At 38.4% G+C, this 19,709-nt stretch overlaps 1 protein-coding gene across 1 annotated transcript; it reads left to right on the top strand.

The window, feature by feature from the left end:
* Positions 1-1,489: 1,489 nt before the first annotated feature.
* Positions 1,490-2,004, top strand: LOC129749128 (serine protease inhibitor Kazal-type 1-like). The gene has a single exon (XM_055744014.1). It carries the CDS (start codon positions 1,696-1,698, stop codon positions 1,966-1,968), a length of 273 nt encoding a protein of 90 aa, XP_055599989.1. The 5' UTR covers positions 1,490-1,695; the 3' UTR covers positions 1,969-2,004.
* Positions 2,005-19,709: the final 17,705 nt, after the last annotated feature.

The following is a 19,709-nucleotide window of genomic DNA, read 5'->3' as shown; positions in this document are numbered from 1 at the left end:
GAAGTCGTGGATAACAGAAAAACGCTCAAATGTCAAATTGGTCTGATTGAATCACCGACCTCCGGCAAGTAACGAACTTTTTTTCATAAGAATTATCATTATTAAAACTTTTTTTTAGTCTTATTAAGTTCATTTCTATTCATTCCAACCAAATTCTTCAACTGTTCAAAAATTCTTTATACACTTCCGAGAAGAAATTTTGTAAGATGCAATGTATGTATTTGTCACGTCAGGCACTCGGTTCCATAAACCGGGCCATAGTTGTTGGTCAGTGGTAGTCGTTGGTAGTATACTGCAAACCTTGAATAGTTTGCAATTTGTTTTGTTCCTTCAAAATAATCTCTTGATAATTCAGATTGAGCATTTTAACGAACCATTCTAATACCTAACTATTAAAAAAACTGATCAATTCCAAAGCACGCAGCCATGACTGTCGGTTCTACTACTCACCACTAGAGACCGCATGTTTAATATTCCTTGGGTGCTCTGAAAATTGTGTAAGGCCGATGACATAGTGAATACGATGCGATGCGATGCGGTGAATGCGATTCAATGCGGTGAACCACATTTGATGAAAATGTATGTGAATCGCTTAAACCTGACATAGTCAACGCGGCGAAGCAGATGTCAATTTGTTCCGCCGCTCGAGTTCGCGTAGGCTGCGTCCGTAAATTTTCCGCCAATTCGCATCGCATCGCACTCACTATGTCATCGGCCTAAGGCGTTGTTTATCTATATTAAAAATTTAAACGTTGGCCAAACATCATTAAGCAAAAACTGAATGCATTTTTTGAATTATTTCATACTAAAAAATGTACCAGGCTGCAGGCTATTGATTAAAAATAACTCGTTTAGAATAAGGCCTGAACAAATTTAAAATCTTTCTTTTGTCTCTCGGGTTTGGAACATCGTGAGGGAGGGGGGGGGGGGGGGGGGAGGGGTAAAAAAAAAGCAAAACCAAAATTTGAATAAATTGCACGAAATCTTGCGTGCAATTGCATACTATATTATTGCAAAAACCTAATATTTTTTTATCGAAAAATTCAATAAAATCAATAAAACAAAAGGTGATAAAACTCCCATCTCCCACAATCTGTTTTTTGCTCTTGAAATCTTTCGAATATTTGATAAATTTTTCAAAATTTACATAAAATACATCAAACTATATTATATTCATTTATTATTTCTATTCACTACACCCACTTCGGGGTTTTTGGAAATTTCGAAGGAGAGGGGGACAAAACAAGAAATTGATATTTGTTCCGGCCTAACCCCTTATATCTAAACCATCCTGGAATCCTGATATTCAGGACCCTGAATATGAAGATTTCCTGGATGCCAGATGGAAGTCTTTCGAAGATGTTTGGCTCTTTCGAGGACTATCGAGAAATCACTGTTGCTATAAGAAATGTTCCCAATCTTTCTCAGATGCAATAGTTTAAAATTTAACTCTTCCAGCTTGTCGGTGGTGTGTTTTAGTTATTTCTGATACTAAATACCGTTAATGGTGAAATTGTCTGGTTCATTGGAGTTTCCATTGATAAACAAAAATCCGAAAATTTCATCTTTCTTATCTTTAAAAAAAAGGGAAACTGTTTATCTTATCTTGACCCCGCAGAGGAACCGTTTTCCATCAATCCGATCCAGTAGCAGAGAAACATTCAAATCGTTAGCACCTTTTTCGGAAGCACAATAATGGCCCAATTACGTTCGATTGCTTTCATTGGTCTCGCTTTGCTGGTGACCGGACTGTATCTGGTCGAGCTAACCGAGGCCGGAACGACCGAAGACATCTACGCCGAAATGGCAACGTGCGCCTGCCCATTGCTATATCAACCGGTCTGCGGAAGTGATAATGTAACCTACTCGAACGATTGTGTCCTCAACTGTGCCATCGCCACTCCGACCGGGATCAAGATTAGGCTGCAAAAAGCGCGCGGAGGTTCCTGTGAAAATTCGGAATTCTAAACTGGACGCGAATGGAATAAAAATATGTTTTGATTATTTCGTTTTATACTCCTTCATTTTTGTGATCAAGTGAAACATTCCTTATGGTTCGGTGAATTAAGTATTCATATTTCGTATTTGGAAAATATGGACGATCAGCCATATGTATGAAGTTAAGACTAAAGCTCATAGCGATGTGATGACGAACCTCTTCTAACTTTAACCGTCTACGTGTACCAACCAAACGTATGTCACACTTGAGATTAGAAATTTCCAGCGGGCCTCTTCTAGATTTGCTATGAATCGTGTGTGCCTTATCAATAAAACCCGATAACAGCCAAGCGCTTACGATCGATAAGTCATACATATTATTGTCGCTTCCATTCGATTCGTTCAGTACAGCAGGGGAACTTGTGCGAAAACAAAACCGGTAAAAAAGCATCATGAAATATTGGACAATTTTGGTGGCCGTTTTGGTCCTTAGCGGAGGAGCTATAGCCAGCTGCCCCTGTCCCCGGAACTACATGCCCGTTTGTGGAACCGACATGGAGACCTACAGCAACGAATGCGTTTTGAAGTGCGCCGCAGCATCAACCAAGGGCAGATCAATCGGACTGGCGAAACTCAGCAACGGCGAATGCGACACCCTGGCAGCGAATTTACAATAATAAAAAAAAACTTCTTGATTAATGAAATATGTTTAAACTTCATCAAAACTTGAAATAAAATTGAATTGCATCAATAAACGACTCACTAGTTCGACCCAACATTCCTTATCTGGGTTGCGAAAAAAAAATCGGGTGATTCATTTTGCGATGGAAAATCCGTAGAAAATTACTCCCACATCACGTTCACAATGAGAAATATAGTTTGATAATTATTTCACAAAGATTGTTATTTGCTAGGATTAAGCCTGAAGTGATCTCATTTCTTAAGTACCTATCCGGTAATATTACACTTGAAACTATCCGGAGACAAAGGTGTAGGAAATAAGATGAAGATAAATAGTCTGAATTATACAATTGAAGGAATTGTGATGAGTGTCAATAAAGTAATATATTGAATTAATATATAGATATGAATATAAAGAATGAATAAAATGATTAAGAGAAATTAGATTGAATATGTGGCAACACTTTCAGCATCAACCCTGCGGATGACAGGTCTGGTCGTTAACGTCGTTAAACGGAGAGGATATTAAAAAGAGATGGCAAGAGAAGAGGACGAAAACGTTTCAGATAGAAAAAAGCATCAGTTTACAGACTAATTTCAGAAAGGACGGGCGGCGTCTTCGTAGAAGAAATTAAAGAGCGAGAGAAGTGAATCGGTCGGTCTCGACAATGGCGTGGTCGGTTCCACTACGCGACGCGGTTAGGTTTTTGATGTGGAACAGAATTAAGAAAAAGTGGATTTTTAAGGATAATGCGACAGTTTTTTTTAATATTCGTGATGCGCATGATTCTTTTGTATTTTGTCGTTTAATTTGATACTGGTGGAATCCCGCATAATTAAAAACAGTTGGGGATATAGTACTAACTATTAACTTAATATATTGGTAGCAGTACCAGTATGAAATATCTTCCAAGTATCATTTCATTATACATGTTCAAAATTTTATTACCTCAATAAATTATGACAGGATCGTATCAGTGACAGTGACAATATGATATATGATTTAGTAAGTATAGTATAATAAGAGAATAAAAATTTGCAACCTTTGAATATTGTCTCTGGACCTTATCCAGGACTCTAACAGTGTACGACAAAGTTTCCTTATATTTTCTTAGCATTAGACATTAAATTAAAAAAAAAAACAACATTGACAACATTGTATGAGTTAGACAAGTCGTTATCATTTCACCTCTTGCGGATAATAACTAATATTGTTATTTTAAGATGTAGTTGTGAGCTTATGCATTTTTTCGCTCTTGGGTTCAGCATCTGCTAATTTTCACTTCACTTCGTTAAAATTTGTGTCGGCAACCCCACGCCAGGTTCGGAACTGAAAACTGTGTTCAAAATGGCTCCGAAAAAAAAGAATCACGCTGAGAAAAACACACAGAACGCGAAAAGTAAGTAAAACTATATTATATTATCGATAAAAACTAGTGAGATTAAATAAAACTAATGAAATTACAGAAACAAAGATCTCTGCTGAGCGGAGAGCGGAAAAAAAATCTACTGAAAGGCTGAAGAATGCAGATCTGCACAAATAGGTAAGATTGTATAATCCATGTATAATATCAGAAATAAAAAATAAAAATCTCAACATTTAAATTTTTTAATTTTATTTTATTTTTTGTGGGAAAGAATTGGAACTATATTGGTTATGGTACAGGGAAGCTCTTTTTAAAAATATTTTACAATATGCGGAACGTATGATTGAGCGTTATTTTTACTACAAACTACTATAAGCAAACTATATCCATTGAAGTTGATGAAATCTATGATTTTGTATTCCAACGTAGCTAGAACATTCAGGTAGATTGTTTTGCTCGCCAAAAGTGGATGATATTTTAACCGTATCCAATAATGTAGCATGAAATATTTGTTCGAAAAAATCGCTCTTTTTGAATGGTAAACATGCTTAACAGCCCTTTCCCCATATGGTACTTTAACAGATAATCATAATACAGATTGTTAATATGGTCTGTGTTATTGTACATATACTGTTCACTTTACAATAAACGATAACGTTTAGAGACAATATAGAATATTCTCTATATATTGTAATTGATTATGCGGGATGCTATGGAGTAAAATATCAATTTTTTTTAAAGGTGATTAATTGTTGGTGGTAGACACAAATAGTGAGAATGGTGTCCACATTTTTGGGTTCGGAGCGTGTTAGCAGGGTGTAGTGGTTTCTTTTTTGGAATTTGAAGTGTGAAACAAACAAGGGCGGAGAGTAAATTGAGGAACAGATAATGGTCGACTGGATGTCACGTAGAAATGTTTTGTTGGTCTTTTTTTGGAGGCTAATTCTTGAATCATTGATACTGTTTCGGTTCAAAAGTGGAAATAAGAGTTCTCGCTTGTCTCTGAAAGAGGGTCTTATTTTGGACAGGAGCTTTGAAGTACAAACCCCTAAGTGGGGTGGTACTTGAGAGAATATAAGCCCATATAAGTACAAACCCCTGAGTGGGGCAGTACAGAAGGATACTAGGTACAAACCCCTGAGAGGGGCAGTACAATGGAATGTTAGGTACAAACCCCTGAGAGGGGTAGTACCATGAGATGAAATGTACAAACTCCTGAGAGGAGCAGTACTATAGAATGGTAGGTGCAAACCCCTGAGAGGGGCAGCACCATGAGTTCGGTAGGAATGGAAGGTGCAAACCCCTGAGAGGGGCAGCACGATGAGTTCGGTAGGAATGGTAGGTACAAACTGCTGAGAGGGGCAGTACCATGAGATGAAATGTACAAACTCCTGAGAGGAGCAGTACAATGGAATGGTAGGTGCAAACCCCTGAGAGGGGCAGCACCATAAAATGAAATAAACAAACTGCTGAAAGGAGCAGTGCTTAAATTGGTAGGTGTAAACCCCTGAGAGGGGCAGCACCATGATGTAAAGAGAAAAAACATATGAGATGGACGGTACTATAGTACTGTATCTTACAGAGGCAGTACCATAAAATGAAATGAACAGACCCAGGAGTGGGATATTGTAATAAAAACAAAACAATTGAAAAACATGAATAGAAAAAAAGGAAAATTGAAATAAAAATCTATGGAGTATAAAAAAAATTTAAAACATAGAAGAAAGGAAAGAAGCGAAACGAAAATAAAACCATGGTATTGAAAGACCTTAAATGGAAAATATAGTATGAATATTTAAAAATGGTATGAATTTTTAGAGCTCCAATGGAGAATGGGTAATGAAAAAAAGATGAATTCAAATAAAAAAAAAATTATAACAACAACTGGATTCTGTAAAATGAAGAACGAATAGAGTTATTATAAAAGAGTGTGTGAAAAATAGAGAAAGAAAAAGAATGAAATTAAAATAGGAATTTAGTTGGAAATACAAAATAGTGTACAAACGAAAATGGAACGATCAAAAGGGATAGTAGATACTTAAGTTAAAAAAAATTAAGAATAGCATGTAGGATGGGAAAGAAAGAAAAGAGAATCTTTGCGAGAAAGAATCACAAAGGTGAAGATAAAAAAAAAGGAAGAATTCAAATAAAAAGAGAAAAAAATCGGAATCTGTTAATTGGAGAACGAACTGTAGAGATTCTAAAAAAGGGTATGAGAAATTGAGAAAAAAATTATTAAAAAAAAAAGTACGAAGGAAAATGGAGGATAAAAAATTTTGAGAACGAATGAGAAAAAAAAGAGAAGAGAAAAAATAACAGAGTGGAAGCAAGAGAATGCAGAATAAAGTTCAATCCATAACGAGTATGAAAACGTTATATTAGAAATCTGAGGATGAAAAACGCAAGTATTAAAGAAAGGAGATTTAATCAAGTGTAGAAATTGAAAAAATCAGCAGAAGATGGAGAAAAAAAGGATAACGAAAAAAGGAGGAACAAATTAAAAATATAGATGAAGAATTTTCAAAAAGGATAAACGGATCCGAATGTCAAAAGAGGTCCTAAATCTAAAAAAAGGAATAATTTCGTTGTTGAGATAGAGAATGATTTGCAGAAAAGGGAAATGAAAAAAGGGTCAGAGAAAGAACGGGAAAACAAGATAAAAATTTTCTTTGAAACATTGAGATTGGCAAATGGATTATTCAAAAAAAGAGTATAGTAAAACAAAAATTAATAAAAAGAGCAGAAAAAACATAGAAAAAAAAGAAATTTAAAAAAAAAGCAAAACGTCCAAAGTGGAAGAAAAAAGGAAAAATGAAAGTTAGAAAGAGTAGAAAAAAGAGAGAAAAATGAAGATAAAATAAATATGAGTTTTAAAGAAAGTATGAAAAAATTATATAAATATAAATACTTAAAAAAAAGGATCAATAATAATTGTAGGAATGGATAATGGAGAAAACAAAGTAATAAGAAAAATACATATAAAAAATGAAAAATAACAAATAAAATCTGAATTGAAAGATCAAAATTGAAAACACAGTGAAATGTTCGATCTCTACAGTTTACAGTGAGAAGCACCTAGATACAAACTCCTGAGAGGAGCAGTAATTAGATGTACAAAATGTGCAACCCCCGAAGAGGGGAACCAAGATGATTCTGAAGATACAAACCCATGAGAGGAAAAGTGTGGAAACCCATTGAAAAGAAGGTACAAACTCCATAGGGGAGCAGTACAGAGGTTTTGTGATGGAGGAAGTTTAAACTCGGAGAGGGACAGTTCTATAATTTGGAAGATGTAGATGTTATAGATATAAAAAAAAATTAATGTGAATGAGACATGAATGTTTGACTCTGAGAATGAAAATTGAAAGAATGAAGAGTAGAAATAATAACGAGCCAAAGAGAAAGGATAGTTGAAAAATGAAGAATAAAAAAAGATAGAATATGGAGTATAAAAATTGTGAAGGGTAGACGGAGGATAGAACATATCTAGAGTTTGTTTTGATTAGGTCGTATGAACCATTATAAACAAAACTGAGTTTTTGACTGTAAATGGTGGTTAAACATGTAATCTATCTTCGGTAAAAACTTGGTTCAGTTTAGTCGATAAATTACTTCAGCAAAACTACTTGAATTTAAGACGTATAATGACTTTTTCAATTTTCGAGTGAAATTGGTTTTAACGACGTTTTGCGTTGCTCTGTATTGGCGTGCATGCAATTGGTCGCAATACAAAAGTTCGGGGATTTGGTTCATCGGTCCTTTTGCACTTTCGCTGAAAGTCTTTATGAAAGTGTTGAAATGTTGTGAAAAATGATGATTAATTAATACAAACAAGTTTGTACGAGTGATTTTAACTATCCTAGATGAATTTTGAGGTAGAATTTGTGACTGGGTAAGTAAAATAAGTGTCATTTTTCACTTGGCGAGAAATTTAACTTTTATTTTGTTCTACAACAGATGCATCATAAACATTCGTCAGAGTTGGATGCGTTTATGCTGCCCTAGGTCGGTCAACAAAGTCACAGGTGAAAGCCAGCAGTGTCAAGTTTAGTAGGAATATTGCTGCCATGGACAGATGCGAGGAAACCCGATCCAAGAAACATCTAAACGGGCACTTCCAAGTAATCTGCGTGCTCTCGATTCTTTTGACCCTTTCTTCATACAACTTCAAATGGAATTGCGAAGTCATGGACAAATGCAATCATGTTTTCAGAATGGATTCTTCAAATTACAAAACGACGTTTGTGCCAAACGATAAATGCAAAAGGTTGTAAGTACATTTTAGCTAATAAGAACAAAATTAATGCGCATGTCTAATACATAGGTGATTTCTTAATCATATTCGCAATTTAATACCAAGTTTTCAGACAATTCTAAACTATAGTTTCAAATCTAGAATTAAAAAGGTGTTTCGGAACTTCTACAGGGATTTTTTCGAAACTCGTTGAGTGGCTCATACGACTTAATCAAAACAAACTCTAGATTTTACAATATACCCCGAATGATTTGTTGAAGATTTGAGATGTTCAAATTAGTTTTTTGGTACCAAACTTATCGATTGACCATAAGGACGTTTGCGCATAATGAGAAATGCATTAGGACGTAAGTACATTTTCATTCATTAGAACTTCATTTAAGCCGATTTCGAATACACCATCATGTTCTGCGTCCAATTCAATGTAGACTTGCAAATTTGTAGACGATTTAGAACAGCGTTCATAAAATGAGAATTGAAAAAGTGATTCGGAACTTCAATATCGATTTTCTCAAAACATGTTGAGTGGCTCATACGACCTAATCAAAACAAACTCTAGATATGTTCCATATACCATATGGTTACAAAATGAATTATAAAACGTAAACAATATTAAGGAATGATACCAGAAGTAGGAAATAAAGAATGAATTATGAAAACGAGGGTATTGAAAAATGGATCGTGAGAGTAAAACAAAACTTAAAATGAGAGCAAAACGAACAAAAATTGCATCGGAATTAAACACACGAAAAATGAAAAATTAGATTATTCAGAAAGAACGTGTGTTTGGAAACTAAAGGATAAAAAATGGTGTATCGAAAAAGGGAATAAACAGAACAAAACAAGAAAATGACATCAGGAGTTAGAAATGAAGAATGAAATAACCAATTTAAACCGAATTTTGAGTTGAAGGATCGTGATTAAAAGTGTAAAATGGAAAATATAAGGTGTTTAAAAAATAAAAGGAAAAATTGAGCGCATTGAAAGAGAATGAAAATTAGACAGTTGGAGAATGATAATTCAATATGATTGTGTTATTGGGAATATGATATAAAAGAGAATGAAAAAAAAAAGAGAATAACGACATAAACAAACAAAAAAAGAAAAGAAAAAAAAACAAAGGATTTCGGATAAGGAAGTAATAAAAAATGGAGTGAAAAAAAAATAAGGACAAAACATGCAGAATAAATTATTCAAAAAGGAAATGAAAAGTTATAAATAGAGTAATAAACATGGATATCAGGAAATAGTGAAAATGGATATCGGACAAATTGAGGATTGAAATTAAGATTATTTCACAAGGTTTATGTAATTGGAAGAAAAAATAGAAAGAATATGGGTGATCATGTATCAAAGGAGTGAATGAACAAAAACAACTAAAAAATATGTACCAAAAATAGTGTAGAAAGAATGAAGGATATAACTTCAATAAATAGAAATTAGAAGTTAAAAATAAAATAAAAATTACAGAAAACAAATTTTAATTGGAGAACACAAAGAAATAGAGATTATTCGAAAAAGATGTTATAGGAGAATTAACATTTTGAAAAATTTTAAAATAGTGTATAAGAAAAATATGCAAATATGAAAAAAAACAAATGGTGTGTGAATGGCAAATAATCGATGGAAAAGTAAAAAAGGATTATTTGTTAGACACAAGGTGGACAGGTGCGTAGTGGAATCGACGTTGGGCGAACGGAAAATGACACTATCGGAAAACTGTTTTATCCGGGGAAATAAAACGCACGGCGCAAAGTATAAAAAACGTATATTCGGGAGAACGGCAAACTTACAACTAACACATATACGCTCATCGAGTCAGCTCGCGGCAGTGCAGCCAAAAACGATGAACACGCTTAACTTGATGTAGTGACAAGGGGTGCACAGTAGCATCATTTCATCACTCCTCCTCTACGTGTGCCCCTTCGTTACTTCGAAGACCGATCAGCTCAGCAAACTTCTGGTGCTTCACCTTTCCCAACGGCTTGGTGAATATGTCTGCCCTCATTTCGTCTGTGGGGCAATACTGCAGCTTTACTACTCCTCGTTCACACAAGTCGCGTATGAAACATTCCTTCGTGTTGATATGCTTCGATCTTCGGCTGGTTCGTTCTGATTGCACGAAAGCCAAGCACCCTTGGTTGTCTTCGTGCACTGTGGTGGGCCCCGCTCGTTGTTCACCAAGGTCTTCGAGCAAGCGCTGCATCCACAAGACTTCCTGGCACGTTTCCGCTAGTGCCACATACTCCGCTTCCATGGACGAGAGGCTGACACACGATTGCCGTCGGCTCGCCCAAGAGACGGCAGCTCCAGCGAAGTAAATCACAAATCCAGTCGTTGATTTACGGGAATCTGGATCACCAGCCCAGTCAGCATCGGAGAACGCCTCGAGACTTCCATCGTTGACACCGCCGAGTTTCAACCTCCAACCAGCAGTTCCCTTAAGGTAGCGTACCACACGTTTTGCGGCAGTCCAATCTTTCTCCGTGGGACCACTGAACTTTCTGCCCAACGCAGCCGCAGAGGCGGTGATGTCGGATCGGGCACATACGGCGACGTACATTAAAGCGCCAACGAGGCTTCGATATAATGTAATGTCCTTAAACTTCTTGCTGTCGGTCGTATCCTTGTAGAAACCTTGGTCCATTGGGGTCCGGGCAACCTTCGCATCTTTCATTCCGAACGCAACGACCAAGCGCTCGATGTACGATTGCACTCCCAAACTGAAGATTCCTTCCGAGTCTTTCGCTACTTCCAAGCCCAGAAAATACTTTGCTTCGCCCAAACACTTGATATCGAAATGTGTAATGAGCTCTTCGTAAACTTGGGCTATCTCCTCCTCACTGGCACATCCAACCAAAATATCATCTACATAGACAATTAAGTAGACTTTACGGGAATTCCTCACGGCAGTGAACAAGCACGGATCGGTGGAACTAGGTTTGAACTCCATCTTCGCCAGAACATTCGACAGCTTCTTGTTCCAGCACCGCGCGGACTGGCGGAGACCATAAATACTTCTGCGTAAACGACACACTTTCTCCTCCTGTCCACGTACCGCATATCCTGGTGGCTGGCGCATGTAGATTTCCTCGTTGATCTCACCGTACAAGTACGCAGTACGGACGTCCAGGTGCTTGAGTACAAGTTTGTCTCTGCTAGCCACGGCCAAAAGCGTCCTCAGAGTAGCATGGCGAATTACCGGAGCAAACACCTCGTCGAAATCAACCCCGTACCGCTGTGTGTGGCCTTGAGCCACCAGACGCGCCTTGTATCTTGCCACCTCGCCAGACTCGTTCGTCTTCGCCTTATACACCCAGCGACTACCGACAACCTTCTTTCCAGGTGGGAGATCCACTACCCAAGTAACCATAAGCACTAAAACATAGCCCTTAACCAACACTATATTCCCATATATAACTCTGTATTAATGCTTGTTTTGCACTATATGCGTATATAATGCAGATTTAATGCTAAAAAGGCGAAATAGCGGGCTGATTAAGTGCTATCACAACATAGCCTTTAATAAGCATTACAAATGCTGAATTAGAGCACCATCAAAACGTCATTTTTCGCAAGTCGTATAAAAGCATTAAAAATGCATACTTAGAACACCTTTTGTTTATTTAATTATTATTTCTTGAATAATTAAAATGAACAAAAATTCTAAAAATAATTATTATCTACAACAGCAATCAACCTGCTGAATGAAGGATAATGCCTACTTAATGAATTCTTCTGTGAAATAAGAAGTGATTATAATTGAATTATGGATTACATTTGATGAGTCTCGAACCGAGGATCCCGCAGCAGCCTTTATCTTTCCTAACGCCTTTACCATTTCGACCACTCTCGATGCTGATAAGGTGGGTGAAAAAAACTCTTACTTAAAGTACTGTTTGGGTCACATCACTCTTAATGCTTGTTAACTTTATATAGGAGCTCTATATGTGCATATAGTGCTATCATTAGTGCTAATTTTCTTTTTTGCTTCTATGCATTAATAATGCTTATATAAAACTAAAAAGCATTATGAATGTTGATATAATGCCAACTTGCATTAGAAATGTTGATTTCATGCTAACTTGCATTAGAAATGTTGATTTAATGCTGATTAAGGGTTTTGGCTTAATGCTTATGGTTACTTGGGTAGTTCCCACGTGTTGTTGTCCTTGTGAGACTTTAGCTCATCTTCCATCGCGATCTTCCAAGCATCACGCTCGGGACACTTTGTTGCTTCGGTAAACGATACCGGTTCCACAACTGCTTGAGATGCCACTCCCACTACAAAATCTGACAAATAACCAGGCAACTTTCGGTTTCTAGAATTACGGCTACCAGGGACTTCTTCGACAATTTCATCAGGCTCTAACTTAACGCTCAATGGATCTTCTGACGCTGAATCGGGGCTAAATTCAAAAAACTGCTCCTCCTCACTTTGATCTCCATCCGAATCGTCGAGTTCGGCGTGTCTCTCCGATTCTCTTGTTGGGATCTGCGTCTGGTCACAATCGGAACTTGTCAGGGGAACCAATGCTTCTGTCTCTATCTGTGGTGTGTCAGGATTTTGTTCTTTTGGACAACCAAACTCTAAGAACTTGGCATCGCGACTGATAGTTACTTTCTCTGTTTCCAAATCGACAAATTTGTAACCTTTGTGCTGCCCTGAGTAGCCTATAAATGTTAACTTCTGAGCCTTACTGTCAAATTTTCCTCGCTTAACATCTGGTATGTGAACCCACGCCTTCGACCCAAAAACCCGCAGGTGACCAACATTCGGTTTCCTTCCAAACCATTTTTCAAAAGGGGTCGAATCGATCGCTCGTGAAAGTAGCCTATTTTGTAAATAGTTTGCGGTGATAACAGCCTCGCCCCAATACTTTTTATCGAGATTCGCGTCAAGAAGCATCGTTGTTGCCATTTCTTGGAGGTATCTATTCTTCCTTTCCGCAACGCCATTTTGCTGAGGCGTATATGCGGTAGTAAATTGAGCTTTTATACCTTCCTCAACAAAAAATGCTTGTAGCCTCTTATTGTCATATTCTCCACCACCATCGGAGCGGACAATACGCGGCTTTCTATCAAATAGGGTTTCTACATACCTGACGTACTCAATAATCTTGTCGGTGGCGTCCGACTTTCTGGCGAGGAGATACACGACCGTATACCTGCTGTAGTCGTCGATTACGGTCATCAAATATCGGTTGCCGCTGGGTGTCGATGTCTGCATCGGCCCGCACAAATCGGTGTGCACCAAATCCAGCACCTTCGTTGACTTCCGTTCTGCCGATTTTGGAATCGGCGTCCTCGACAACTTTCCCTCGACGCAGGTTTCGCAAACCATTCTTATTCCGCAATCTTTCACTTTCATGCCAGCAGCCATTTTTTCTTTTGCGATTCTATCAACGGATGTCGGATCTCGGTGTCCAAATCTTCGGTGCCACTGGTGTTGACAAAGTTCATTGTGCTGCTTACTTTCACACTTTTGTACAGTCTCAATCAACTTCAGGTGGTACAAACTGCCTGACCTTATTCCCTTCACAACTACTTTGCCTGATTGGTCACAAATGTCACAATCATTTTGATTAAAAAACACTTCAAAGTTCTTTGATGCCAGTTTTGACACTGACAGCAAACTAGTGGTTAATGAAGGAACATACAGGACATCTTCGAGAGTAATCGTAACTGTCCCACCGCAGCCGTCAACACCAGTCACCTCCACTGTACCACATCCGGCTGACTTTACCACCGAACCATCCGCTAGAATAATTTCCTGGGCACTCTCTTCGTTGAGCGACGTAAACACTCCCCTCACATTCCACATATGGCTGCTGGCGCCACTATCAATCACACAACAATTTGGGATTTTTCTTCCGGCCATAAACAACACTGCACTAGCATTCCGCTCCACAGCTACCTTAGCCTTCGAAGGCTCACTTTTGTTTATTTTCTTCTTCAAATCTGGGCAATTTCGTTTGAAATGACCCTTTTTTCGACACTGAAAACATTCCACTTCCGGTTTGCTCCCACCGGCTCTTCGCGGATTTGCACCGCTCTTCAGCGCTTTCGCTTCTCCAGAGAATCCACCTGAGCGTTCTTTCCTGCGCTCATATTCATCCAACAGTTTGGATTTCACTAATTGCACTGTTAAATCCCCGTCCGGTCGACCCTCCAGCGCTGTCACCAGCCCACTGTATGAATCTGGCAAGCTCCGCAAAATCATTGCAATTTTGAGCGAGTCTTCCAGATCCTGCCCAGCACTTTGCAATCTATCAAAAAGCTCTTCCACTTCGAACAGGTGCGATTCTAAATCGCCACCTTCCCTCAGATTCAGATTGCACAGTTTCTTCAATAACGACACTCTGGAGGTCACGGAGCACTTCTCGTGATACCTCCGCAAACACTCCAAGAAATCACTTGCCGACGGGGCTGCCTTAACCAAGCTATACTGGTTTTCCTCAATGCAGAGCCCCATTGTCGCTCGAGCCCTCTTGTCATCCTGTGACCACTTTGCCGATACTGGCTCCGGCTTCGGCTCTTCTACCACATGGAAAAGTCCCTCCCTTGCCAAGAGCATTTCCATCCTGAACTTCCAGGACGACCAGTTCTGGTTGTTCAGCTTTTCAAATTTGCTGATTGCTTCCATTGTTGCCACGGGATACACGTAACCGCACACCGGCAAACAAAAAAACCACGAAGCAAAATTTCTCCCGCACCACAATTTGAATTTCACAAAATGGCGGCCAGCGTCCGAACGAAAAAACACTTGCGCGACAATTCCGAACACAAAAAAGTCACTTCCGGAAAACCTCCACTGGGCCCTGGGCACTGGCACCTGTTAGACACAAGGTGGACAGGTGCGTAGTGGAATCGACGTTGGGCGAACGGAAAATGACACTATCGGAAAACTGTTTTATCCGGGGAAATAAAACGCACGGCGCAAAGTATAAAAAACGTATATTCGGGAGAACGGCAAACTTACAACTAACACATATACGCTCATCGAGTCAGCTCGCGGCAGTGCAGCCAAAAACGATGAACACGCTTAACTTGATGTAGTGACAAGGGGTGCACAGTAGCATCATTTCATCATTATTATGGGTGGCTAAATGAAAAATTGAAATGACAGTAAAGAAAAACGAATGGAAAAGGGTAAATGGAAACAGAAAGACATAAATCAATGGAGCTAATAAAAATTTTGCTATACTATCTGTCAAATAAATTGGAAAAGTACCTAGACAAACATGTGCATTTTCGTTTAGAACTTAAATAATTGTATAGAGGCGGAGGCGAATGTAGGAAATAAGATGAGGATAAATAGTCTGAATTATACAATTGAAGGAATTGTGATGAGTGTCAATAAAGTAATATATTGAATTAATATATAGATATGAATATAAAGAATGAATAAAATGATTAAGAGAAATTAGATTGAATATGTGGCAACACTTTCAGCATCAACCCTGCGGATGACAGGTCTGGTCAGCTTCGTTCAATCGTTAGTAAAAATCGGTTTCAACTGGTTTCTGTTAACTGATAGATGTTCAACGAGCCAATGTTTTGGTCGAAACTAGTCAGGTCGTTGTTCAATGGAGCAAGTTGAAACTAGTCGAAACCAATCCAGCTCGGCAGCAGGATTAGTTTCGACTTGGTAGAAGTCGGTCGAAGTCAATTGGAAAGAGACAGGTGATCAACTATCAATCCATTTCTACTTGTTTCGACCCGTTTCTACTAGAGTTGATTGAACAGACATGTCGTTAACGTCGTTAAACGGAGAGGATATTAAAAAGAGATGGCAAGAGAAGAGGACGAAAACGTTTCAGATAGAAAAAAGCATCAGTTTACAGACTAATTTCAGAAAGGACGGACGGCGTCTTCGTAGAAGAAATTAAAGAGCGAGAGAAGTGAATCGGTCGGTCTCGACAATGGCAGGAGCAGTAGGAGGTTGGAAAAAAATTGCTAATGGCACACTGAAAAAGAGTAATGCAATGAAAAAAAAAATCGAAAAGTAAGTAAGCCTAAAGGAAAAGTGCATTTTAAAATTGGAAGTGATAACACATAATCTAAGGACATGAAAAAAAACGAAAAAAAAGGTAAAAAAACATAAGAAAAGAGAAAATATAACAAAAATTCAAGGAGAAGAAAACTAGCTCAGGAGTATAGAGGCGGAGGCGAATGTAGAGAATAAGATGAAAGATATTAATGAATTATGTAAATCTAACAGAAAAGTAGTCTAAATCAAATAGAACAAGTGGAAATGCTAGAATGGCAACCCTGCGGAAACTGGAAACGAACGTTCGTTAAGCCAAAACCAGAAATAACGGTCGTTAACGGGAGAGAGAGAGGAATGAATATCACTGCAAAACTGAAAGGGATAATGCAATCATTGGTCGGGATTGATAAGTCAGTTTACAGAAGGATTTCACAGAGAAAGGTCCGTGTGCGTGGTTTTTCCCCGGGAAGAAAAAGTCTGAACGAGAAAGGATGGCGAATGGGACGGCGAGAGCGAGAGAAGTGAATCGGTCGGTCTCGACAAAAGGCGATATTTTTCTTTGATCTTTTCTGAAATATTAGGCCTGTTCAACAGGCAATTGAAATTGGTTTCAATCGATTTCGATTGGTAAATTGTTGTTCACTCAGCCAATGTTTTGGTCGAAACTAATCCAATTGACGTTCAATGAAGCCAATCGGAATCGATTGAAATCAATCGAAATCGATCAAGCTCGAGAGCAAGATTCGTTTCTATCGATTTCTATCACACTAACACAAATGCAGTTGTTTTCTGTCAAAAAACAGCTGATTTGGTTTGTTGTGAAAAATTATTAGAAAGAAATGAAAGTGGTGTCATTCGGTGCGGTGTTTTCTGTCGTGTGCTGAGTCGGTGGTGCGGTGCTTGTCGTGCTGAGTCAATTGTGCTGGTCGGTGGTGCTGCCATGCTGGGTCGGTGGTGCTGTGCCATTCATGCTGAGTCTGTGTTGCTGTGCCAGGTATTCTGAGTCGGTGGTGCTGTGCTAGTGGTGCTGGTCGGCGGTGCTGTGCTAGGGGTGCTGGTCGGTGGTGCTGTGTCATCAATGCTGGGTCGATGGTGCTGTGCGGGCATGCTGAGTCGGTGTTGCTGTGCCAGGTGTTCTGAGTCGGTGGAGCAGTACCGCAGTGAAAGTGATGTCGGTCGATGAGGTGTTGCTGTGCTGTGCTGTGTCAGTGGTGCATTATTTAGGAGCATCTTTCAGTCTAGTTAAAAACCACTTTAGAAAATTAGTTTCATGTGAAATTTTACTGGTAAAGAAACACACACGCCAAGAAAAGTGAACGCGCTTTTTTATTAGGCACTCCTCAAGCGGATTTATCTATGGAATGTTAAAACAATTATGTAAATAGTATACTTAAAATTAAATAAACCATTTAATTCGAATTCTAAATTGTTTATTATACTTTTACTTTCTATGGGTATTTATCCGAACCGGATCCATCAACTGTGATTCCACAAATTTGCCCAATGCTCTTCCCATGCTGCGTCGTTTATTCCTCCCATTCTGCTTCCAATGCAGCCTCCTAGGAAAACGTCCTCATGCGTGTTGTCTTTTGGTCCGGACTCAAAGGAAGCCTCTCCCGGAGCATTCCCGCCTATGTGGGCGGATCCCGTTACTTCTGGGAGATACCAGTGTCGAGAGTATAAGTTCGGTGCCGCTATGACCTGGGCCAGGACCGTCGGGGTGATGTACCTTCTTCGGCCAGTTGGACACTGGCCTGCAGCATCAAAAATGTCACCAATGGCTGGCAAAAAATATAAAATAAATAAATAAATAAAATAAATAGGAGGGTTTCTGTTTGTCAGCGTCACGGGTATATGATAAACTTTTTCTTGAAGAATTTGAACTCGAGCTGACGGTTATGCAGATCCTGTAACTGTGGAAATCAGTTTTGTCGCATAAGGTGTAGACCCGGCACATTATCGAAGCCGGTTCCTGCTGACCTATTCCAGGCAGTGTTGTTTTCATAACATTTCACCTCCCGGATCCTATTATTTCAAATTCTAAAGCTGTAGGGCCATGTTACAAATATGCTTCCAACTCCAGGATGGCCGTTCTTTGTCCCTCGAACACACCAGGATTGTTTCCGTCCGCCGATATTGAAAAAATGTAGAATTACAAAACAAATTATCTAAAAACGATTACGATTATGCTTTTTTTTATAAGAAAATAATCTCGAAACCTCAAAGTGCACAGCCAAATAAAAAATGAAAACAAACTAAGCGCATTAGTATTAGTGTCTGACTGTTCATTCAGCAGCCTGATTGAAATCGATCGAAGTCAATTGGAAAAAACAGCTGATCAACTGTCAATCCATTTCAATTGACTTCGATTGAGTTTCGTTGAACACACCTATTGATTCTTCTGATTCCAAAATTCAAGTTTAGCAGCAGAATTATGAAACGTTAAGAATTAAAACTCTGATTCTGGCGTAAGAAATTTTACTTCTAAAAGAGCTCATGTGTTCCTAATCAAGAAAAGTCGATAACAGCCGACCGTATATAATCGATAACTCATATAAATTTGTTGTCGATTTTACTCGAATGCATATAGTGCAACAGGCGCAACAGGTGAGTTTGTGCAAAAACAATACCGCGGAAAAGCATCATGAAACATATGACAGTTTTATTGGCCGTTTTGGTCCTATCGGGAGCTCTGGCCTTCCAAGAGGACGAGGGTCCTTTCTGTGCGTGTCCTCGTGTTCTACGGTACGTTTGTGGAAGCGACGGGAAAAGCTACATCAACATTTGTGAGCTTGAGTGCGTAGCCAACACGATAGAAGGCCAAGCTATCGGATTGAGGAAAGTCAAAGATGGACCATGCTAAATTCAAATCATCAAAATCCACAATAGGCTGAATATCGAATGCATGAAGTTTCTTATTTCTTATGTAAAGAATATCGAATTAATATACAAATAACTTAGGATCATTCTTACTGGCTGTATTGAAGTTCTTTAAAAAATCTGATTAAGATAAGTTTTCAATAAAGCACAACCTCAATTATTTAGATTGTTTGTTTCTCGATGGTGTTGTATTTTTTTATCTAGACTACCTATAAACATTTTGAGAAAATTTCATTGAGATTTTTTGCTTTTCTATCATTTTCTGTTCTGTACATAGCGAATAATCTTTTATTTAATATAACTTACTATGAAATCAAAAAGTCAGTGATTTTCAATTCCTTTTTTTCAATACATTGGAAAATCACATCGCTTCTACACCTCTAGGTTTTTGTCCTTTTAATTTTTCTTCCAGGGATTGATGAAAAAATCAAATCATATTTTCCATCACAAAATGCCCCTAAACTTAGACACTGAAATTTCAAAAAAGTCCAAACACGCGCTCCTATCAATTCATAATGTGCTTCATTCAAAATAAAGAAATTTCAGTAAGGCTTTACAAATTCTTTTGCATAACACAAAGTTGTTAGGAATGCCA

This window comes from Uranotaenia lowii, chromosome 2 (assembly GCF_029784155.1).
Source record: "Uranotaenia lowii strain MFRU-FL chromosome 2, ASM2978415v1, whole genome shotgun sequence".
NCBI lineage: Eukaryota > Metazoa > Arthropoda > Insecta > Diptera > Culicidae > Uranotaenia > Uranotaenia lowii.
Note: the sequence above shows the minus strand (reverse complement) of the source record. Positions and strands in the feature narration are given on the sequence as shown.

Coding starts and splice junctions, on each gene's coding strand:
- LOC129749128 (XM_055744014.1), top strand. CDS start 1,696: ATGGCCCAATTACGTTCGATTGCTTTCATTGGTCTCGCTTTGCTGGTG.